The sequence below is a fragment of the Pseudophryne corroboree genome, chromosome 1 (assembly GCF_028390025.1).
Source record: "Pseudophryne corroboree isolate aPseCor3 chromosome 1, aPseCor3.hap2, whole genome shotgun sequence".
In the NCBI taxonomy this organism is placed as follows: domain Eukaryota; kingdom Metazoa; phylum Chordata; class Amphibia; order Anura; family Myobatrachidae; genus Pseudophryne; species Pseudophryne corroboree.
Window position 1 is genome coordinate 315,888,027 of NC_086444.1, and position 24,889 is coordinate 315,912,915.

The following is a 24,889-nucleotide window of genomic DNA, read 5'->3' on the forward strand; positions in this document are numbered from 1 at the left end:
CAGCTCCCAAGGGTAAGAAACCTGTCTCTGATTTGAACGCAGCCTTGCTGGGTGGTACCATCAGTTCAGACAATGTTTGGGGAATTACCTTGGTCAGACCTAAAGAGCTTTGTAAAAAGAAGAAGAAGAAAAAGAAATAATTTTTGACTCTTGCCTTGATATTAAAAAAAAAATAATAATTTTTTTCTTCCTTATCTTGTGTCCAGTGGCCACCGTCAGGGGGAGGGCACTGTTACAAGCTGTGGTTGCAGCTTGTTTCTGTTTTCGTGTCTGTTAGACCAGTGTGTCAGGCTTTTTTTTTTGTGTATCCCTTGTTTTGGATAGTCTGTATTTTGGGGTCCTTTGACCCCTCCTCAGGGGGGGGGGTAATGTTATGAGCCACGGCTGTGGCTCATTTCCATTTTTGCATTTTGGTTATGTATTTTATGTTATACTTCTGTTCATGTTCCCCGTGGGTGTCATGGGGTGCTCGGAGCTCACCCTTAAGGAGGGGATACTGTTATGAACCACAGGTAGTGGTTCATTCCTATTTTATGTTTATAAAGTTGTCTTGCATGCCAGGATTTCCTGTTGCTCTGTTTTAGAATACTCTTGTCTGCTGCCGCTGGTGAGTCTGTGTAATTGCAGCTTGTTCCCATGTGTTCAGCCTCACCTGGCTGCTAATTGCATCTTGTCAGTTTGGAGTCATGCAACAGGGCAGCTGCATTAGATTATTAATTAGGCCTCTCTGTTATATGCTGGCTGACTGCAATTCACAGACGCTGATGATATTTCTGGGTATCCGGTCTGCTTGAGTTCTGAGCTTGGTTCCTGCTAGTTCCTGAGCTTCCTGTGTCGATTCCTGAGTCAGTCCCTGTGTCGATTCCTATGTCTGATCCCGTGTCCTGCCGTGAGGCGTTCCTGTCCTGAGGTCCAGTGCCTTTGCCTGTGCCTGGTCAAGTTTCTGGCTTCTTGGTGTCCACCGGTCTTTTCGTTTGGGATTCTGCCTGTCCTCCAGTTCTAAGAGTCTGTGTCAGCAGCATTGGGAGTTCCTGTCCATTTGCCAGTATTCGTACCGGTTCCGTGAGTAGCAGTCTGCCGCGTCCGTCGGCCTAGGCCGCTGTATTCCATTATTATTTCTGTCACTGGTGTTTTGCAGAGGGTTCTGCTTATGCTGTCACCGCCGGTACACAAAAGTATTGTGTGGGCGTGTGGTCAGCATTTCCTTTGTTGTTCTTTTCCTTTGGCGGCAAGCTGCACATACACTTAGTTTTAGGCTAGTTAGTAGCCCCTGGCTTTGGTTGTTTCAGTAAGAGGGCCCCTTGTTATCACCCTTTCTCGGTACACTCTTTGTCTCTCATTAAGACCTGAGGGGGCATCGAAGCTGGGCAGACGTAATCCGCCCTTCAAACGCGGCTGCCATGGGCTCAAGCAACCATAGTCTCGCAAGAGTGTACTGACAGCAGGGGCGAGACAACGGAGATAGGCGCCAGGGGCTATTCCCTTTCCATTCCCCTTTCCCAGCATTACGTTCCAGTGCTCCGGTCCTTGCAATAAGATCTCCTCAGACCAGAGTGCTGGAATCATAACAACAACATGCATTTACTATGCCGCAAACATTTCGCCGGTGAGTATAAAAGAGCACCACCAGAAGAGTCTTAACTTCAAAACCGGCTTTTAAGTATACCGAAGGCAGGCTCAATTACTCGATGTAATGTGTGTTTCTTGGTACCATTCTTGGGCTTCACCTACAGGATTAGACAATGGGGTCAAGAGCCAAGGTTTGTTCGGATAACCCGCATCGCCTATGGAAAAAAGAAAAATGGGGGGTAATATTAATTTTTTTTTTTTTTTAAATGGGTAAATTTCTTCCCTCAGCCCAGTACAGAAAAAAATATTTGGGGAAAAAAATCAAAATATAATAATGCAGGTCATAAATACAAAAACAAATTAGATAATTACTTCACATATAAATATATATGCTATTAGAAATAAAAAAAACACCAAAATACGAACGTATTTAAAAAAAATTGTCAGCTAACGCCAGAAAAACTTGGCACAATTCAAATGTCGAAAGTAATGTCAAAAAGCACTGATACCAATTCGACAATCTTCAATTGAATATACTTTTGTCGAAATGCCGGCTTTTTAACATTACAGACATTCGACTGTCGAATAGTCAAAAGTTTAAACTGATCCAACAGGTTTTTTGTCGATAAGTGCCGTATTGAATTGTCGAATCAAATTCGACATGGTTTTTTGTCGAAAAAGCCCCGTTTTTCAACAAAAAAAGAAATTTGACACTGATTGAATATACCCCTTAGTTTCCTTATGCACCAAGGTGGAATTATGTTTCCGGGAGCAAACTATTGAAAAGCGGAAAATCTTCTTATCTAAGAGTTCAAGCAGAATTGGTACCTCGTCACGTCTCTCCTCCTAAGGAAGAACCAATGCAATTTAACCATCCTCATTTGTCACAGCAAGGATGCCAAAGACAATGCTCTGAGAATGTTTGCCTCTGCTGAGCTGCTACTTCCCACCAACTCTTGTCCAAAGCGCTTGGGAAACACCAGTTAATAGTACGGCAAGGAGAAATCAGATTAGGCGTATTCAGTTCTTATCCTCAAAAATCTGATTGTATTCTTATAATTTGTTTACAAGTCACCAAGCGATTCAGAAAGGTTCCTGGTATTTTAGATTCTGGGGCTGCAGGAAATTTCATCACCTCAGCTGTAGTACAGCAAGAGACTGCCTAGCTCAGTATTCTTAACCGCTGTTGATTTGAGTCGTATTCCAGGTGGCATCATTACCCACCAGACTCAACCTTTACAAGTCAAAACTGGGGTCTTGCATTCTGAACTTTTACATTTTCTTGTTATACCCAGGGCATCGCATTCCATAGTCCTGGGCCTGCCCTGGCTCCGCCAGCATAACCCTCAAATTGATTAGATAACCTCTGAAATCACTGCCTGGGGGCCCTCCTTTTTCAAGTCCCGCTTCCAGCATGTTCAACTATTCCGTCTCATCCGGATTATCCATTCTTCATCCATATGAAGAATTCACAGATGTGTTCAGCAAAGCAAGTGCAAACCTTCTTCCTACCCATCGTGAATGGGATTGTCCAATTGATCTAGTCCCAGGAAAATCTTAACCTCTAGGCCGCACTTATCCACTCTCTATACCAGAGACACAAGTCAGAATATATCCAGGTAAATCTTCTAACTCACCCACTGGCGTGGGGTTCTTCTTGTGAAAAAGAAAGATGGTGGATTAAGTCCTTGCATTGACTATAGAGATTTCAACAATATTACTGTCAAGAATTGTTATCTTTTACCTCTAATTACATAACTTTTTGATCAAGTCACTGGTGCTACCATCTTACCAAATTAGACCTTCCTGGTTCTTAAAACTTACGTAATACGCATTTGAGATGATAATGAGTGTCATGCAATTTGGTCTCAGCAACGCTCCTGCTATGTTCCAGAATTATGTCAATGAGATTTTCTGTGACTTACTGTACAAGAATGTAGTAGTATACCTAGACAACACTGTGATATTTGTCAACAATCTGGTTGACCATCATCGGAGAGTCAAAGAGGTACTCACGCGTCTCAGAATTAATTGTCTATACTGCAAGCTCGAAAAAAGTGTATTTTGAAGTCAAGTCAATTTCCTTCCTGGGATATATCATGTCAGGTTCAGGCCTACAAATGGATTTTGAAAAGCTCCAAGCAATTCAAGTGTGACCTTGTCTAACAAGCCGTAAAGCACTACAATGCTTCCTCGGGTTTGCTCACTATTATCGGAAGTTTATAAGAGACTTTTCTACCATCACAGCACCCATTACTGCTCTAACTCGGAAGGGTGCTAATCAATCTCACTGGTTAGATGAGGCAAAAAAGCGTTTCACATACTTAAACAAAAGTTCATCACTGCTCTTGCATTATGCCAAACTGATGACTCTCAACCATTCATTCTGGAAGTAGACGCTTCCTCTGTAGGTGTTGGTGCAGTACTCTCCCAGTGAACTCACGATGGTCATCTCTACCCTTGTGGTTTCTTCTCCCCCAAGCTTCTACCAGCAGTGTATAACTATGCTATCTGAGATCAGGAATTGCTTGCTATAAAGTTGGCTCTGGAAGAATGGCGCTATTTACTAAATGGAGCTATTCACCCTACAGGTTGAGTATCCCTAATCCAAAATTCAAAATCCCATATTTTTGGGTCCCCTACTGAGATAATGACATATAAATTATATATTATGTGTATATATATAGATATATTATATATTTGTGTCATTAGCTCAGTTTGGGAACCAAAAATGTGTGATTTTGGATAAGGGATACTCAACCCTGTATTTCCATTCTGACTGATCATAAGAATCTGTTAAACCTGAAGTCAGCCCACTGTTAAAATCCAAGGCAAGCCAGATGGGCCCTTTTCTTCTCACATTTTTTTATTGCAAGTTGTCTTTGCTCTTAGAGTACAGAATCGGACAGCTGATGCTCTCTCTCATTGCATGGAGCAGGAAAATTAGGTCACTTCTACTGAAAAACACTTAATCATTGATCCTGTGATGTTTTCTGCAGTTGGAGTAGTTTCTCACTCTTCCTGCAAGGGAAATTTTTGCCAAGCCTGTGTTATGCAAAAAAATAGTTACCATAGGCTCACTCTTTCCATTTTTCAGGTCATGCAGGAGTGCAGAAGACTACTGAGTTCACTGCCAGGTCCTACTGGTGGCCGTTTTTAAAAAAGGACATCCAAAGCTTTGTTTCTTCATGTTCCAAGTGTGCCCATCACAAGATTAATCATCCAACTCCTGCTGGGTGGGTAATAACATTGTTCATACCATATCAACCATTTATCAATGGACTTTGGGGGTCATTCAGAACTGATCGTAAATGTGCTAAATCTAGCACATCTATGATCAGTTACTCATACATGCGGGGGGATGCCCAGCACAGGGCTAGTCCGCCCTGCATGTCAGGCCCCCCCCCCCCCCAACACAGGTGCGAAAGCATTGCACAGCGGCGATGCTTTTGCACCTGCCAAGTAGTTCCCTGTCTACGCAGCCTAGCTGCGCTGAAAGGTGGTTACCTGCCACGTCCCGGGTCGCAGCCGCTGCGTGTGATATCACACAGCCACCGCGGCCCGTACCCGCAACAGGCACATCCAGACCGCGCCCCACCAACGGTGTTCTAACGCCCTCCCGCCCCACGACCGCCTCTGTCTAGGCAATCGCAGCCCTGAGATGCTTTTAGCATCTCACTGGGCCTCCCGGGGTGCGCATTCCCCAAAGGGCTTCAGACTGCGATAGCTGCAGCAATCCAGTCTGAATGAGGCCCTTTATCATAGACTTACCTCTTTCAAACAAATTCAACACCATCTTGGTGTTTGTTGACCGGTTCACCAAGATGTCCCACTTTGCTTCTCTCACTGGCCTTCCTTCAGCATCCAAACTTGCTCAAATTTTTATTCAAGAAATATTTCATCTTCATGGTCTTCCAGTGGAAATTGTCTCTGACCGGAGAGTCCAATTTGTTGCCAAGTTCTGGCGCTCTTTATGTACTGCTTTAGAAATCCAGCTCAAATTTTCTGCTGCATATCATCCTCAAACCAAAGGTCAAACAGAAAGAATTAAGCTGGAGTTGGAATAATTACTGTATGTATCTTCTTCATAAGACAACTGGGCTGAATTTGGCAGAATTCTGCCACAACAATCAATATCATTAATCTTCAGGAACTACACCCTTTTTTGCCAATTATGGGCATCATACCAGAGTTCCATATTTCCAGTCTCTTCCTGCATCTCAAATTCCAACGGCTGATCAAACATTGCAGCAGTTTATAAAAATCTGGACAGATGTTCGTTCTTCCCTTTTCAATGCTTCTGTCAGGTACAAAAAAATTGCTGACAGGAAGAGACGAGCAAGCCCTAGTCTCAAGGCTGGTGATCGAGTATGGCTATCTATACAGAATTTAAGGCTTACAGGTCCATTGATGAAGTTTGCACCTCGTTATATTGGGCCTTTTCCTCTTCAACGAGTCATCAAGCCAGTCTCATACAAGCTCAAGTTGCCTCCATTTCTAAAGATTTCCAATACATTCCATCGGCGAGATGTATTGCCGCCCGAGTCCGGCGGCTGTGCGGGAATGCCGGCCGAACTCGGACGTTTTTTTAAAGGGGTAATCACTTACAAGGCAAAACAATGCCTTGTAAGTGTTTGCCCCTTTAAAAAAAGTCGGAGTTTGGTCAGCATCCCGCACTGCTAATAAACTTGGGCAGCATTACATCATGCTGCACATCTCGTTACTCAAACCTCCCATTCTTAACCAGTTTCATCCCAAGATGCCAAGAGCCCCTGACTTTCAAACCCAACGTGACATTGAATATGAGGTTTCCAAAATTCTGGACTCTCAAATTCATTTTGGGAAACTACAATATCTGCTCAATTGGAAGGGCAACGGTTCAAAAGAGCGTTCTTGGACAGATGCTACAAATAAGTTTCCACAAAAGCCAAAAAGATGTCCTAGAGCCACCCGTAAGGGGTGGGGGTGTTGACACACTCCGGAGTACTAAAAGTTTCTGTGATGTCTGTCCTGATTGGCGCAAAGGCTGATCGTTCCGCTTCCATGCATTGCTCCCTGTTCAAGCAGGGGTGCACTGCAGTTCTGAGGTGAAGTCTCTGCAGCTGCTGCAGTCTCTGTGAGCGGCACTATATTGTGTCCACTACTGCTGCTAGCTGTCACAGCTTTGTTCTCCATGATGTCTGCTACCTGGTGTTTGTGCATAATCCAGCGTGTCACATTTGAGGAATTCTGTGGATCCTGTTTTGGTACAGGAGGCTTGGGAGCACTTGGATCTTTAAATAACAAACGAGTGGGGCAGATGAAGGTTTTGCGCATGGATTTATTGCTGCAGTGACATAGGAAATGACCAACCGAGTTTGCCAATGGCGTTTGCTTGAAGTTTATGGAAACTTTAGTCCGGAAGGAGGCTGGAAGGCACCGGTTACCCTCCCGGCGTCTCTGTTACTGTTGCATCTGAGAGCAGGTAGCCAGATTGGTAGCTGGAGTTGTGGCAGCTGGCTGAGTAGAGCGGTATGAAGCTGTGACTGTCAGCGTCCGGAGTCTTAGTGGTCCGCTGGGTCCGCGGGGCTGGCTTCTCAGGCGGCGTGCGGGGCAGCGGCGGAGGTGGGCTTCTGCGCCGGGTCCGAGGGCAGCAGTAGCGGTGGTGAGGGGGTCCGCTCGTGGTGGCGGGACGCCGCTGCAGCGGGTCGCTCTTGCTGAGCCATTGCTAGGAGACCTGGGGTAGTGAGCTGTGTGGCTATGCATTACTGGGCGCCGCCATGTTGGAGACCAAGTTTGAGGCATAATTCCTGTTTCCTGTTCCTTCCAGCCAATCCAGGGGAAGTTCTCCCTATAAAAGGGGGCTGGTTTAGGACAGGGACGCCAGTGCTTCAAGTTACAACCCTGTTGTAGGTGCTTTAGCCTGTGCTCCCAGGATTCTTGCCGTATTCTGGTTACTCCTGACCCTGCTTGGCCGGTTCTCAGTTGCTGCTGCATCCCTGCCGTTCCTAACCTGCTGCTGCCTGTGGAAGCGCTCCTGGAAAACCCGATCCAGTAAGACCCTTTGGGCACGGTCGGACCGGGGTCTCCTGCCTCGTCTTTCAAGCCACAGTCCGCAGATCTTTGTCTCCAGCCACGTCTTTGTACCACCGTCCACAGTCCGCAGCTCAATATCTCCAGCCTCATCTTTAAAACCACAGTCCACAGTTCTTTGTCTCCAGCCACGTCTTTAACCACCATTCACAGTTCCGCAGTTCATTATCTACAGCCTCGTCTTTCAAATCACAGTCCACAGTTCTTCGTCTCCAGCCACGTCTTTAACCACCATTCACAGTTCCGCAGTTCATTATTTACAACCTCGTCTTTCAAGCCACAAACCGCAGTTCTTTGTCTACAACTACGTCTTTAAATCATCATTCACCAGCCACAGTTCTCTACCTCAGTCCTGTCCACAAGAACTACAACCCACTGACTCTTAGCCCCGCCTACGTTCTTCATTGCCCCTTGTCCCATGAGAAGGAACTATATCCAACCCCCTCGTCTTGTTCATCCACAGACAACTACCTCCTTGGGCAAGTCTCAGCTGCTGGATCCTCAAACCTTGCTAGACGTGACAGTGACAGGGTTCGTGAGCCATCTGCGACTGACGATGCGGCTAATAGGAGCCAGATACTGGAAATACTGTGGAGGAGCACAGAGAACTAGAGTCACAGTAAACTGTGAGAGACGTTGCACTGGCAAACTCCCTTCTACAGACCTTCCAGTCTTATACCAGCCGCTCAAACACTATTGGCTGCAAGAAACACTCTATTTGGAAGAGGTATGGGCAAGACAGGGCTTTTGCCCATAACCAAGATGGCGGTGTTGGAACCCGGAACCGAGGACACAGCTCCCAGGCTGCATCACAGGACACGGAGTCCAGCTTCCCTGACCACCCTGCCTGCATATCCCGCCCGGCACCAGCAGCCTGCACCCCTGCCGGATGGCCCCCTCCAAAGCACCCGGATGGGTAAGTCCTGCCCCCCCCATTAATTTGCGCATTAATGCAGGAACATGAACATCCGCAGCGTACTCCCAGGACCGTTCTTCAGGTCCATATCCTTTCCAGTCTAACAAATACTGTAAGCTACCATAACGGATTCGAGAATCTTCACTTCAAACTCAACTCCACTCTTGGTGAGTACTTTTGGAGGTCGTGGCAATACTTTCCAAAACCGGTTCAAAATTAAAGGTTTTAGTAAAGAAATATGAAATGAAGAAGGTATTCTGAGGTAAGGAGGCAGTTTGAGTCTATATGCCACTGGATTAATTATCTCTTTAATCGGAAAAGGACCAATAAAGCGAGAAGCAAACTTCATAGAAGGTATTGTAGATGCAAATTCTGCGTGGAGAGCCAGACTTGATCTCCTACCCTAAGACTTGGAATCGTTCTCCGTTTTTTATCAGCCCACGTCTTGTAACGAAGAGAAGACTTTTGAAGGTTAGCATGTACCGGATTCCAGATGTTAGAAAAATGTTTCAAAGAACTTTCGACTGCTGGTAGATCGAGTGCAGGTAAACTTTGAAATACAGGAACTTTAGGATGGGTTCCATAAACAGTGAGAAAGGGAGTCAGACCAGCGGAGGAATGATAAGTATTGTTATGGGCGAATTCTGCCCAAGGCAAGTGTTCTACCCAGTCATCTTGAGAAGAGGAAAGATGGATGCGTAGAAAAGTTTCCAAATCTTGGTTACCTCGTTCCGTAGAACCACTGAATTGCGGATGATAGGCTGTGGAATACCGTAGATTGACTTGTAATGCTGAACAAAGAGATCTACAGAACTTTGCCACAAATTGTACCCCTCGATCTGAAACTGTTTCGGTAGGAAGACCATGTAGCCTAAAGATTTCGGAGATTAAATGGCGAGCTAATTCTGATGCAGTTGGTAACTTCTTCAATGGAACGAAGTGGGCCATTTTGGAAAACCGGTCAATCACTACCCAAATTGTTATATAGCCCCCAGAAGGTGGTAGATCTGTTATGAAGTCCATTGACAAATGGGACCACGGTTGATGAGGAACAGAGAGAGACATCAACTTCCCAGCCGGGGGTTGTCGAGAAATTTTGTGTTGACACAGGTGGAAACGAAAGCTGTCACATCTGCTTTTAATGTGGGCCATCAATAAGATCTTTGTAGAAATTCTACTGCTTGTGAATTCCAGTATATCCCATAAATCGAGAGGCATGAGCCCAAGTTATGAGCTTCTTTCGTAATTGAGGAGAAACAAAGGTCTTCCCTGCAGGAGGTTGCAAATGAGTAGAGGCAAATAATTTTGATTCTAAAACGGAATGTGCTTGAGGAGGAATTACAGACTCTGGAGAAGTAGTAGATCAGGACAGAGCATCTGCTTTTCGATTCTGTGAACCTGGCTGGTAGGTTAAGACGAAGGTAAAGTGGGTACAAAGCATAGCCCAATGAGCCAAACGAGGACTAAGGCATTATAGATTCTTCAGGAAGATTAAGTTCCGATGGTGTATATAGATAGTGATTGGGAAGTTGGCTCCCTCCAGGAGATATCGCCACTCCTCCAAGGCTAGTTTGACTGCTAATAATTCATGTTCCCCGATAGTATAGTTCTTCCCAGCGGGAAGGAATTTCTTTGAAAAGTAACCGCATGGGTGAAGCTTGTGGTCCTCATACCTTTGGAATAGCACCGCACCAACGGCTTCCGAAGAGGCATCAACTTCGAGAAAGAATGGTTTGTTAATGTCTGGTTGTCTTAATATTGGTGCCGATATGAACACTTGCTTTAGTAGATGGTAGGCAGACTCTGCTTCTGGTGACCATTGAGTTGGGTCAGCTCCTTTCTGAGTAAGTGCGGTGATGGGAGCTACCAAAGTAGAGAACCCCATGATAAACTTTCGGTAGTAGTTGGAGAACCCTAAAAAACGCTGTACTGCCTTGAGAGATGTGGGTCTTGACCAGTTCAATACAGCTTGTACTTTCTCCGGATCCATCTGCAACCCAGAGCCTGAAATTATATATCCTAAAAAGGGTACTGAAGTTTGTTCGAAAAAGCATTTCTCCAACTTACAATACATACGATTCTCCCGCAGCCTACGTAGTACTTCCTGAACGTGTTGCTGATGTGCTTCCAGGTTGGAGGAGAAAATTAGGATGTCGTCCAAATAAACCACAACTGATTTATATAATAGATCTCGAAATATCTTGTTGACAAAATTTTTAAATATGGTAGGGGCATTACTCAGACCAAATGGCATGACGTGATATTCGAAACGGCCATCCCTGGTGTTGAACGCGGTTTTCCACTTGTCACCTGCTTGTATTAGGATAAGGTTATAGGCCCCTTTAGGTCCAGCTTGGTGAAGATGGAAGCTCCCTTGACTCGGTCAATCAAATCTGTAATGAGAGGTAACAGGTAGTGATTCTTTACTGTGATGTTATTCAGGCTCTGGTAATCTATGCAGGGTCTTAGAACTCCATCTTTTTTTTGGACAAAGAAGAATCCAGCTTCTGCTGGTGAGGTTGATGGCCGAATGGAACCCTTTGCCAGGTTTTCTTGAACATACTCAGACATAGCCTTTGTTTTGGGAATTGATAGGGGGTAGGTCCGACCTCTGGGTGGACCTTTCCCTGGTAATAGGTCTATAGGACAGTCCCAGTTTCTATGGGGTGGCAAAATATTGGCTCCCTGTTTACAAAAAACGTCAGAGAAGGAAGCGTATTGAGACGGAATCTGCGGTGAAGAAGTAACAAGAACTTTATTGAGCGGCTTAATACACGGCAGGTAAGAGGTAAAGCATGTCTTTCCTTACGACAAGATTTGCATGGACTGCCAATCAATATATGGATTGTGCTTACTTAACCAAGGGTAACCCAGCACAATTTCATGTGACGCTTGGGTATAACTAATAGTTTTAATTTCTCTTTATGAAGGGCACCAGTACCAACTGAAACAGGGAAAGTACATTGAGTAATAATTCCACTGGAAATGTGGCTTCCATCAACCACAGATAACGAAATTGAATGAGGTAAGTCCTGCACAGGAATTTGAAATTGCTGGACCAAGGCTGCCGTGATGAAGTTCTCTGCAGCTCCGGAATCTAGAAGAGAAAGAACGGACTTAGTACTTTGTGGGAATTCAAGAGAAACTAGCAGAGTAGGTTCAACAGAATTTGGAGACTGAGACAATACTCCTAACCTGGTGTCTCCTAGCCCAGTTAGGAGAAGTAGTTTCCCAGACGCTGAGTGCCTGATGCCACCATATGCCCCAGTGCTCCGCAAAATAGGCAAAAGTTCTCCCGCAGCCACTTCAGGCACTCCTCAGGAGTGAGCCAGGCCCAATTGAGTTGCATGGGTTCCTCAGGAGGATCCACTGCAGGAGGGATGGGTACCAGTGGTGCAGGTCAAAATCGATAGCGATCACCCTTGTTCTTCTTAGCTTGCCTCTCACGGAATCGTAAGTCAACCTTATTGCACAATGAAATGAGGTCATCCAGTTTAGATGGTAAGTCACGCGTCGCCAAATCATCCTTCAAACGGTCGTACAGGCCACTCCAAAAGGCCGAAATTAAAGCCTCCTTATTCCATTGTTCTGAAGCATAAATTTGGATTTGGATTATAAAAAATACTGGTATTAAAAAATACCAGTTTGGTATATCACTTGCTTGTTGGGTAACACAGTTCTTGGATAGTGCAGGTGGTGCAAACATCCAGTGCTGCAGTCACTTGATGTGATGTTATGTTACACCTGCTTCTTCCGATGTTTGCCGATGTTACCGGTTTCCTCCTGCATCAAGTGGTCTCTCCAGCAACTTCAACGCGTTTCAAGGAGCACCCTCCTTTTTATCCTGCAGCACAGGACATTTGCACCACCTACACTATACAAGAACTGTGTGTTTCCCCACAAGCAAGTGATATACCCAACTGGTATTTTTTAAATTGACTGTGTATTTTAAATAAATCCTTTTCTAACCTCTATTGGGATGCAAGCCTTGTTTGGAGTGAAGGTCGTTCTGCACAGATGAAAGATACCTTTATATGAACACTAGAAAGAAATTGAATGTAAGTTTTATTCTAATTTTAAATGAAGAAAAGCCTTGTTTGATGTGTGTAAAGAAACTGCTATGTGAACTCGAGGCAGAATTTTAATGTTAGTTCTGTTCTTGAGAGAGCCAGAGATTGTCCAGATTTGAGAAGAGACTAATGTATCTGAGAAACATAGCGCTGGCTCATTCCTTTCTTTTTATTTATATCCAACGCTGGGGATTGTTGAGAATTTGAGGAAAAGTGGAGCAAAGGTGGTGACTTCACCATAAGGGTGTTCCTATCTCACCGGCACCCTGCAGCCCTTTAGACACTCCAGACAGGCACTCTGCTGACTGTACAGCAGATTGAAGCATCCTATCTGACATATAGCAAGCATTAATGCAGCTCTGGCCAACCTTTGCAAACTGGTGGACCATTATCTAATAGGTAGCATCTATCCTTGTGTATCAATGCTTATTTCCCTATAGATTGTAAGCTTGCAAGCAGGGCTTTGCTAATTTTGGGCCAGATTCAGACCTGATCGCTATTGAATGACTGCGCATGTGTATGTGCTAATTTTGGGCCAGATTCAGACCTGATCGCTATTGAATGACTGCGCATGTGTATGCATCGCAATGCGCAGGTGCGTCGCTAAACAGCGACAGGATGGTGCAAAAATTTTGATCGCAAGGAGTTCACAAGGTGATTGACAGGAAGAGGACATTTATGGGTGGTAACTGCCAGTTTTCAGGGCGTGTCAGGAAAAACGCAGGAGTTTCCAAGCGTTTTCAGGGCAGGTATGTGATGTCAGCTCCGGCCCCGATCAACCTGTTTGTATCGCACTCTAGGAGTAAGTCTCGGGCTACGCACAGACTGCACAGACTGGATAAAAAACATTAGATGGTGATGGTGAGTGAGTTGCGAACAGATTTACAGCTGTCCTAAAGGTGCATACACACGGAGCGAATAACTGAGCAATTTTGACTATATAGTCAAAATCGCTCAGAAAGTTAGTGCATATCTCTCCATGTGTACACAGCCAGCGATAGCGATGCGCGTCCCCGCCAGATCGCTATCGCTGCTAAAAATAGACTGTGCAGGCAAGTCAATTTTGGCTAGGTCGCTGGAAAAGAAAAAGCATCCCTTTGCTTAAATGAGTTAGCCAAAATCGCTCATAGCCAAAATCGCTGGAAAAGTTAGTCAAAATCGCTGGAAAAGTTAGTCAAAATCGCTGGAAAAGGTAGTCAAAATCTCCTACTGCCAGTTCAAGGGAAATCTCTCAGTCAAAATCTCTCATAGTCAAAATCTCTCCGTGTGTATGCACCTTAAGTCTGGCAGAATTTTCGCAAGGCATATGCATGCATTCACACACTTGTATGGGGCGGGTTTTCACTATCCCTGGGCGGCGACTATCTGAACACAGACCTCTGCAAATTTGCAGCACAGCGATCAGGCTGAATCGAGCCCTTTATGTCTCTTTGGTTTTACTCAGTTCTATTACTGTTGTTCTAATTGTAAAGCACAACTGTTAATAAAGAAATAATAAATAATAAAATAAACATGCTAACTACAGAGCAAGAGAAAATATATATAGAAATTTTTGCTACATCATGCTTCTTAACCCTATTTTCCTTCAAATTTAGAGATATTTCTTTTGACATGAAAAGTTATGCTACAGTAATTTAAAAAGTATTTGCAAAGAAAGCAAATCTCAGCCGTGTTACACTCACCAAAAAGTGTACCTGACCTAATGAACATAACGAGTTAGAGAACTTCCTCATTGAACTTACTTTTTGTAACGTTCAACATTAAATAGTGAATACCTAATCATAAGTTTTTAATACAATGTATATATGCAATGTAACATCTAAGGACTTCATAAAACAACACCTGCGGCGTCACTGCAGGTGTTGATGCATTGTTTATTTCTCTGATGTTAGCTTCCTACGCTACAGTACAGCGGTGAACGGGCGGATGGATATAGTGAACTAGCATATGGAAGGTTGCGTGTGTCGCTGGTGAGCAGGTTGTAGTGCCGGCAGCGTGGCGGCATTGCCATAGTTACCACAAACTGACAGCCGGCCCCTGCTGCAGATATCATGGCTCTGGACGATCCACGCTTGGAGTGGATCCGGGACCGAGTGTACTGCGGCTTCAGTCTGACTGACCCGAGTTGCTTCGAAGAACTCCTCAACCGGAACGACGGAGAACATGAAGTCAAACTGCTCCGTTTTCTTAACGAGAGCTCCACCGAAGAGGCCCCCTCCGCGCTGTTCTTCTTCCAAAGTATCAGAGAGGAGGAAGTGGACGTGCAAATAGCAGTCGGTAAGTGATCCGGTGCTGTGTGGTGGGGACGGGTGATCAGTGTGGTAACCCAAGCCCAACTTTGCGCATCCAGACCATCAGATACATCACCCGTTCTCCCCGCACATTTATACCACACATTGATATACTACATACCCTCCAACATTTTACACAGAAAAATCGGCACAAATCCGAAAAAGGGGCGTGGTCACGGGTAAAGGGGCGTGGCCACGCCCCTTTTCCTATACTTTCAATGGAAGTTTGGAGAGCCAAAAATCGGTACAGACCATTAAAAAAAGGTACTGTACCTATTAAAAAGGTACAGTTGGAGGGTATGATACTGTACAAAGTAGTTGTAGTGCCGAGTGTATGAATACTGTGTATATCAGTTCTATAATAGTAACCAACGTGAAAATGGATATACATAAAAGTATAGCAATGTTAAGCACCGCTGCCTTCTGATGTCCAATGTCTTCATAAGCGATCCTTACTGCAATTACCCAGTCTTAAGGTCCATACACACTTAACGATAAAATGAGCGACGTCGCTCATTTTCCCCCTCCTTGAGCGACATCGCTCATTTTATCATCAAGTGTGTATGCCGCCAGCGACGACCGATGCGCGGCCCCGCGGGTCGGCAACGATCGTCGCTGTCGGTAGGGCATGCATGAAGGATGTGGACTGTCGTCCACGACCTTCATGCAGGGCTGGCGGGGGCGTGACGTCACTGAGCGATATGAGCGGTCATATCGCTCAGTGCGTACAGGCGGCCGCCGACCGGCCGGCCCGGGAGGGGGAAACGTTAGACGATGTCGCTCACAGAGCGACATCGTCTAATGTGTATGGGCCTTTAGGCCCTACACACATGCCGATTTTTTGAAAGATATGAACGATCTCGTTCATATCTTTCAGTGTGGAGGCTCCAGCGATGAACGATGCGCGGCCCCGCGCTCGTTCATCGCTGGTCCCCCGTCGGCTGTGCATGCAGGCCAATATGGACGATCTCGTCCATATTTGCCTGCACTTCAATGGAGCCGCGTGACGGGGGGAGTGAAGAAACTTCACTCCCTCCGTCACTGCCCCCCTGCCGCCGGGTCGCTCGTCGGCTGTATCCGCCGTCGGGCAGCTCGGCGGCGGGTCGGCCAGTGTGTAGGACCCGCGCATCCTTAGCGGGTCCTGCAATCACGGCTCAGGCATGTGAATTGACAGGTAGAGGCGTTCGCAGGGAGCGTCAGGGATGGCCGACATATACGGGAAAATAGGTGTGTGTCACCCCTGTTTTCTGGGAGTGGCGACGCCAAGGTCTGCGTCACAACTCGCAGTTTCCTTGGCCTCGCAAGACACCCTGCGATGGCAAGCCTGAGTAAGCTGGAGCTTACTTAGCCTGCGGTCGCAGATAAACATCGCGACCAATGGTCGTGCTGTTCATCTGAGATGCGATTGCATCGCAATGCAGGGAGGAGGTGGTATGCACCTCCTCCTGCATTTGCATTGCGATGGACTGAAAATACAATCCTTAATGAATCAGGCCCTCTGTGTTAGATGGTAGTTAGTACTGCTAGCATTGCAGAGATCAAATGCGCCACAGGAGGGGATGTCCGCCGCATCGGGAAAGTACCTGAGAATGAGGCGAAGTGGTAGCGACCAGATGCAGATTTAGGGGTGAGGGCGCCCCTAGGCACAACAGCAACGGCTGCCACCCTGAATGTATTATTTTAATTTATTTCAATGGTTATAAGCTCTCATTTGATGATAGCCAGAATAATAAAAAAGCCACTATGACATTTTTTTTTATTGTTAATTACTGTATGTGTACATATGTACTAAGTAAGACAGCTTACAGGGGCATGTCCTACCCATTTACACTTCAATCCAGATGGCATATGCAGCCTAATTCAGTATGGATAGCAAATTCTGCTAATTAGCAGAATTTGCTATCCTTTGGATCGCATGCTGGGGGCCACCCATCGCAGGGCAAGGCCGCCCAGCATGCTGACCGGAGCCTCCCCCAGTTCAACAAGCAGAAATTGTGAAGCGTTCACAATTTCTGCTTGTTAGCAGAAACTGTGGAAGCCTCCTGCCGGAGCAGGTTAGCTGCGGCCGCAGGAGACTCGCCGCCATCTTCCTGATCGTGGCGGCTACGTGTGACGTCAAGCAGCCTTCGTGATCACGCCTTGGATCGTCCACCTCCGCCCCTGCCACGCTTTGTGTTCTCCATGGAAGCTGAGCATTGCCCGCCCCGTGACCACCGGCGATCGCATTTTCTGCGTCCCCCCTGCAGAAAATTCGGGTGCATGCGCAGGTCGGGAGCTGCACATCCGCCCGCATCTTTTCCTCCAGAAATTGCGGTTGGATCGCTTATTGTGATCCAACCTGAATTAGGCCCATGGTACAGTACAGAGGTAATATTTTGCAGTTACTGGTACATTTCAGGCTGACAGTACCAACACAAGTGTCCAAGTGCCACCCCCTAACAAGTGCTGCCCCTAGGTACGTGCCTCTCATGCCTAATGGTAAATTCACCACTGGTAGTCACAATGCCGTATAGTCAGTGTCAGACAAGGGCATGAAGGGCCCACCAAGGTAATGCAGTAGTAGGGGCTCATGCTTAGAGGCTTGGCTAACTATTAGTGAGTGCATGGTCTGGATGTCTTGATAAATATATATTAAATACTGCTAGTGCATGCATGGTAATGTACCAGATTAATAACAGCAATGCACTGTAGAAAATACACCATATTTCTGTGCAGTATAATGTACAGTAACATTTGCATAATGTATAATTCAAGTACACAGTCTGGAAGCTAATCCCTAGAGGAATGATTGGGCCCACAGGCATTGGGGCCTACCGGGGGTTGCTCCTGTACCCCGTGGGCCAGTCCGACCCTGTGTGTAATCTGTCTGTAACTCTTAGAATGATGGTTTCACCATATTCAGCCTTTCTCTTACGTCCTAGAGGATGCTGAGGTCCACATTAGTACCATGGGGTATAGACGGGTCCACTAGGAGCCATTGGCACTTTAAGAGTTTGAGAGTGTGGGCAGGCTCCTCCCTCTATGCCCCTCCTACCAGACTCAGTTTAGAAAATGTGCCCGGAGGAACCGGTCACAGCTAGGGGAGCTCTCCAGAGTTTCTTTAGTAAAGTTATTTCTCTATCGTCCTAGTGGATGCTGGGGTTCCTGAAAGGACCATGGGGAATAGCGGCTCCGCAGGAGACAGGGCACAAAAAGTAAAGCTTTAGGATCAGGTGGTGTGCACTGGCTCCTCCCCCTATGACCCTCCTCCAAGCCTCAGTTAGATTTTTGTGCCCGGCCGAGAAGGGTGCAATCTAGGTGGCTCTCCTAAAGAGCTGCTTAGAAAAGTTTAGCTTAGGTTTTTTATTTTACAGTGAGTCCTGCTGGCAACAGGATCACTGCAACGAGGGACTTAGGGGAGAAGAAGTGAACTCACCTGCGTGCAGGATGGATTGGCTTCTTGGCTACTGGACATTAGCTCCAGAGGGACGATCACAGGTACAGCCTGGATGGTCACCGGAGCCTCGCCGCCGGCCCCCTTGCAGATGCTGAAACGAGAAGAGGTCCAGAATCGGCGGCAGAAGACTCCTCAGTCTTCTTAAGGTAGCGCACAGCACTGCAGCTGTGCGCCATTTTCCTCTCAGCACACTTCACACGGCAGTCACTGAGGGTGCAGGGCGCTGGGAGGGGGGCGCCCTGGGAGGCAAATGAAAACCTTTTTTGGCTAAAAATACCTCACATATAGCCTCCGGGGGCTATATGGAGATATTTAACCCCTGCCAGAATCCGTTAAGAGCGGGAGACGAGGCCGCCGAAAAAGGGGCGGGGCCTATCTCCTCAGCACACAGCGCCATTTTCCCTCACAGAAAGGCTGGAGGGAAGGCTCTCAGGCTCTCCCCTGCACTGCACTACAGAAACAGGGTTAAAACAGAGAGGGGGGGCACTAATTTGGCGTTAGAAATATATAAAAAAGATGCTATAAGGGAAAACACTTATATAAGGTTGTCCCTATATAATTATAGCGTTTTTGGTGTGTGCTGGCAAACTCTCCCTCTGTCTCTCCAAAGGGCTAGTGGGTCCTGTCCTCTATCAGAGCATTCCCTGTGTGTGTGCTGTGTGTCGGTACGTGTGTGTCGACATGTATGAGGACGATGTTGGTGAGGAGGCGGAGCAATTGCCTGTAATGGTGATGTCACTCTCTAGGGAGTCGACACCGGAATGGATGGCTTATTTAGGGAATTACGTGATAATGTCAACACGCGCCAAGGTCGGTTGACGACATGAGACGGCCGACAAACAATTAGTACCGGTCCAGACGTCTCAAAAACACCGTCAGGGGTTTTTAAAACGCCCGTTTACTTTAGTCGGTCGACACAGACACAGACAGGGACACTGAATCCAGTGTCGACGGTGAATAAACAAACGTATTCCTTATTAGGGCCACACGTTAAGGGCAATGAAGGAGGTGTTACATATTTCTGATACTACAAGTACCACAAAAGAGGGTATTATGTGGGATGTGAAAAAACTACCGTAGTGTTTCCTGAATCAGATAAATTAAATGAAGTGTGTGATGATGCGTGGGTTCCCCCCGATAGAAAATATGGGCGGTATACCCTTTCCCGCCAGAAGTTAGGGCGCGTTGGGAAACACCCCTTAGGGTGGATAAGGCGCTCACACGCTTATCAGAACAAGTGGCGGTACCGTCTATAGATAGGGCCGTCCTCAAGGAGCCAGCTGACAGGAGGCTGGAAAAATATCATAAAAAGTATATACACACATACTGGTGTTATACTGCGACCAGCGATCGCCTCAGCCTGGATGTGCAGAGCTGGGGTGGCTTGGTCGGATTCCCTGACTAAAAATATTGATACCCTTGACAGGGACAGTATTTTATTGACTATAGAGCATTTAAAGGATGTATTTCTATATATGCGAGATGCACAGAGGGATATTTGCACTCTGGCATCAAGAGTAAGTGCGATGTCCATATCTGCCAGAAGATGTTTATGGACACGACAGTGGTCAGGTGATGCAGATTCCAAACGGCACAAAGGTGTATTGCCGTATAAAGGAAGAGGAGTTATTTGGGGTCGGTCCATCGGACCTGGTGGCCACGGCAACTGCTGGAAAATCCACAGTTTTTACCCTAAGTCACATCTCTGCAGAAAAAGACACCGTCTTTTCAGCTTCAGTCCTTTCGTCCCTATAAGAGTCATATCTGCCCAGGGATAGAGGAAAGGGAAGAAGACTGCAGCAGGCAGCCCATTCCCAGGAACAGAAGCGTTCCACCGCTTCTGACAAGCTCTCAGCATGACGCTGAGACCGTACAGGACCCCTGGATCCTACAAGTAGTATCCCAGGGGTACAGTTTGGAATGTCGAGACGTTTCCCCTGCGCAGGCTCCTGAAGTCTGCTTTACCAAGGTCTCCCTCCGACAAGGAGGCAGTATGGGAAAAAATTCACGAGCTGTATTCCCAGCAGGTGATAATTAAATTACCCCTCCTACAACAAGAAAAGGGGGTATTATTCCACACTATATTGTGGTACTGAAGCCAGAAGGCTAGGTGAGACCTATTCTAAATCTAAAAAAATTTGAACACTTACAAAGGTTCAAATCAAGATGGAGTCACTCAGAGCAGTGATAACGAACCGGGAAGAAGGGGACTATCTGGTGTCCCGAGACATCAGGGATGCTTACCTCCATGTCCAAAATTTGCCCTTATCACTAAGGGTACCTCAGGTTCGTGGTACAGAACTGTCACTATCAGTTTCAGACGCTGCCGTTTGGATTGTCTACGGCACCCCGGGTCTTTACCAAGGTAATGGCCGAAATGATGGTTCTTCTTCGAAGAAAAGGCGTCTTAATTATCCCTTACTTGGACGATCTCCTGATAAGGGCAAAGTCCAGGGAACAGTTGGAGGTCGGAGTAGCACTATCTCGGATACTGTTACAACAGCAGGAGTGGATTCTAAATATTCCAAAATCGCAGCTGATCCCGACAACAAGTCTCCTGTGCTTAGGGATGATTCTGGACACAGTCCAGAAAAAGGTGTTTCTCCCGGAAGAGAAAGCCAGGGAGTTATCCGAGCTAGTCAGGAACCTCCTAAAATCAGTGCATCATTGCACAAGGGCCATGGTAAAAAAATGGTGACTTCCTTCGAAGCAATTCCAGTCGGCAGATTTCATGCAAGAACTTTTCAGTGGGATCTGCTGGACAAATGGTCCGGATCGCATCTTCAGATGCATCAGCGGATAACCCTATATCCAAGGACAAGGGTGTCTCTCCTGTGGTGGTTACAGAGTGCTCATCTTCTAGAGGGCCGCAGATTCGGCATTCAGTTTTGGATGTTGGTGACCACGGAGGCCAGCCCGAGAGGCTGGGGAGCAGTCACACAAGGAAAAAATTTCCAGGGAGTGTGATCAAGTCTGGAGATTTTTCTCCACATAAATATAGCTAAGGGTAAATTTATAATGCTCTAAGCTTAGCAAGACCTCTGCTTCAAGGTGAGCCGGTATTGATCCAGTGGGATAAAACATCACGGCAGTCGCCCACGTAAATAGACAGGGCGGCACAAGAAGCAGGAGGGCAGTGGCAAAAACTGCAAGGACTTTTCGCTGGGCGGAAAATCATGTGATAGCACTGTCAGCAGTGTTTCATTCCGGGAATGGAAACTGGGAAGCAGACTTCCTCAGTAGGCACGACCTCCACCCGGCAGAGTGGGAACTTCATGGGGAAGTTTTCCACATAATTGTAAACCGTTGGGAATTACCAAAGGTGGACATGATGGCGTCCCGTCTGAACAAAAAACGGGACAGGTATTGCGCCAGGTTAAGAGACCCTCAGGCAATAGCTGTGGACGTTCTGGTAACACCGTGGGTGTACCAGTCGGTGTATGTGTTCCATCCTCTGCTTTTCATACCTACGGTACTGAGAATTATAAGACGTAGAGGAGTAAGAACTATACTCATGGCTCCGGATTGGCCAAGAAGGACTTGGTACCCGGAACTTCAAGAGATGCTCACAGAGGACTTATGGCCTCTGCCGCTAAGAAGGGACTTGTTTCAGCAAGTACCATGTCTGTTCCAAGACTTACCGCAGCTGCGTTTGACGGCATGGCGGTGGAACGCCGGATCCTAAGGGAAAAGGCATTCAGGAAGAGGTCATTCCTACCCTGGTCAAAGCCAGAAAGGAGGTGACCGCACAACATTATCACCACATGTGGCGAAAATATGTTGCGTGGTGTGAGGCCAGGAAGGCCCCACGAAGAAATTTCAACTCGGTCGATTCCTGCATTTCTTGCAAACAGGAGTGTCTATGGGCCTCAAATTGGGGTCCATTAAGGTTCAAATTTTGGCCCTGTCGATTTTTCTTCCAGAAAGAATTGGCTTCAGTTCCTGAAGTCCAGAAGTTTGTCAAGGGAGTATTGCATATACAACCCCCTTTTGTGCCTCCAGTGGCACTGTGGGATCTCAACGTAGTTCTGGGATTCCTCAAAACACATTGGTTTAAAACCAGTCAAATCTGTGGATTTGAAGCATCTCACATGAAAAGTGAACATGCTCTTGGACCTGGCCTGGACCAGGCGAGTGTCAAATTGGTGGTTTTTTTCTCAAAAAAGCCCATATCTGTTTGTCCATTCGGACAGGGCAGAGCTGCGGACTCGTCCCCAGTTCTCTCCCTAAGGTGGTGTCAGTGTTTCACCTGAACCAGCTTATTGTGGTGTCTTGCGCCTACTAGGGACTTGGAGGACTCCAAGTTGCTAGATGAGGTCAGGGCCCTGAAAATATAGGTTCCAGGACGGCTGGAGTCAGGAAAACTGACTTGCTGTTATCCTGTATGCACCAAACAAACTGGGTGCTCTTGCTTTTAAGCAGACTTTTGCTAGTTGGATGTGTAATACAATTCAGCTTGCACATTCTGTGGCAGGCCTGCCACAGCCAAAATATGTAAATGCCCATTCCACAAGGAAGGTGGGCTCATCTTGGGCGGCTGCCCGAGGGGTCTCGGCTTTACAACTTTGCCAAGCGGCTATTTAGTCAGGGGCAAACACGTTTGTAAAATCCTACAAATTTGATACCCTGGCTAAGGAGGACCTGGAGTTCTCTCATTCGGTGCTGCAGAGTCATCCGCACTCTCCCGCCCGTTTGGGAGCTTTGGTATAATCCCCATGGTCCTTTCAGGAACCCCAGCATCCACTAGGACGATAGAGAAAATAAGAATTTACTTACCGATAATTCTATTTCTCGGAGTCCGTAGTGGATGCTGGGCGCCCATCCCAAGTGCGGATTATCTGCATTACTTGTACATAGTTACAAAAATCGGGTTATTATTGTTGTGAGCCATCTTTTCAGAGGCTCCGCTGTTATTATACTGTTAACTGGGTTCAGATCACAGGTTGTACAGTGTGATTGGTGTGGCTGGTATGAGTCTTACCCGGGATTCATAAATCCTTCCTTATTGTGTACGCTCGTCCGGGCACAGTACCTAACTGAGGCTTGGAGGAGGGTCATAGGGGGAGGAGCCAGTGCACACCACCTGATCCTAAAGCTTTACTTTTTGTGCCCTGTCTCCTGCGGAGCCGCTATTCCCCATGGTCCTTTCAGGAACCCCAGCATCCACTACGGACTCCGAGAAATAAAATTATCGGTAAGTAAATTCTTATTTTTTTAGAGTTTACCACCCCCTTACAGAGCCAGAAGATGGCGAGATATGGCGGCACAAGGGTAGGAGTGCAACGCTGAGCGGCTGCGCTCCGGGAAGACTCAGTGGCACACAATGTTGGCGCTATGAGGGGCATCCTGAGCCAGCGACTTAATACCCTACACTGGTCACAGACGCTAACCGGAGACTGAATCCCCATGCTAGCGACAGAATCCGCAGTACACAGACGCTAACTGGCCCCGGCTAGCGACGGAATCCTCAGGCCAGTATAAAGAATTGTGTGGGAAGACAGGCCATCTTCAGGAGGCGGAGCACCTCCTCAGAGCGGACCCTGCAGTGTTCAGCGCCATTTTCCTGGCTGCAGTTCCTGTACAAGGAGGCTGTCCCTCCACTCCAGCTATCCTTAGCGGTACCAGGGGGTTGTAGAAAGGGGGGGGGGGGGAGGCTGTGTAAAATCTGTGTAGTCTATTAAGGTACGCAGATAGCGCTGGTAGTTTTATTTGTTCTACCTCAGGGAGTGCTGTGTGTGGGTTGGCTCCAATCTCTGTGTCTCTCTCTGCCATACTTGGTGGGGGGAAGCTGTGACTGACAATTCCATGTATGTGTGTATGTGGGTGTTCAATACCTTTCATAGCCATGTCTAGGGACTCGGTGTCATATGCTGCTGAAGTGGTTTCCTCTCAGGAGGAATCCATTTAATGTACACAGAAATGTAATCACGTTGCTAAACCAGTGTCTAAATACCCTAAACTGGTCACAGTCGCTAGCCGGAGACTGAATCCCCAGACTAGCGACTGAATCCTCAGTACACGGGCGCTAGCTGGGGACTGAATCCCCAGGCTAGCGACGGAATCCTCAGTACACAGACGCTGGCCGGGGACTGAATCCCCCAGCTAGCGACGGAATCCTCAGGCCAGTATATAGAAGTTGCGTGGGAAGATGCGCCATCTTCGGTGGGTGGAGCTTCTTCTCAGTGCGAACCCAGCAGAGTTCAGCTCCATTTTCCGTCTGCAGCTCCACATTGCACAGACTGCGAACGGTGATGGGGACGTGCTGAGAGGTTGATGGCACCCCTTGCAGGGGGTGCAGCTCATGTGGGAGGCCATTAGCTATATATGATAAATATTGCTGAGGGGCTTACTTCACTGACAATAAGAAAGCCTCGCTGATCTTCCCTGCGTCTAATGTATTAAACGCTGTTGTAATATCCTGAGAGGAGGATAGAATGAATTGGGACATCTATGTCCAGACTGTCAAGGATAGTGGTTTTACCAGTCCCGGGCTCTGCCGCGTTGAAAGAATCGGCTGATCGCGGGATTGACGCTA

At 46.9% G+C, this 24,889-nt stretch overlaps 1 protein-coding gene and 1 long non-coding RNA gene across 3 annotated transcripts in view; one reads left to right on the forward strand and one right to left on the reverse strand.

The window, feature by feature from the left end:
- Nucleotides 1-11,278: 11,278 nt before the first annotated feature.
- LOC135068216 (uncharacterized) lies at nucleotides 11,279-14,732 on the reverse strand. Of its 2 annotated transcripts, none has more exons than XR_010254426.1 (4): nucleotides 14,645-14,732; nucleotides 12,527-12,598; nucleotides 11,753-12,145; nucleotides 11,279-11,654 (listed from the first exon to the last, which is right to left on the reverse strand). It is a non-coding gene; the product is annotated as an uncharacterized LOC135068216 (long non-coding RNA). The 2 variants fall into 2 exon arrangements; XR_010254432.1 differs by having other exon boundaries at nucleotides 14,470-14,688.
- The window catches only part of DNAH10 (dynein axonemal heavy chain 10), a 712,041-nt gene continuing 701,733 nt past the window's right edge, over nucleotides 14,582-24,889 (forward strand). Inside the window, exon 1 of the mRNA XM_063964569.1 lies at nucleotides 14,582-14,904. Coding sequence (XP_063820639.1) covers nucleotides 14,679-14,904 — 226 coding nt within the window. The 5' untranslated portion in view covers nucleotides 14,582-14,678. The remainder of the gene's footprint in view (nucleotides 14,905-24,889) is intronic.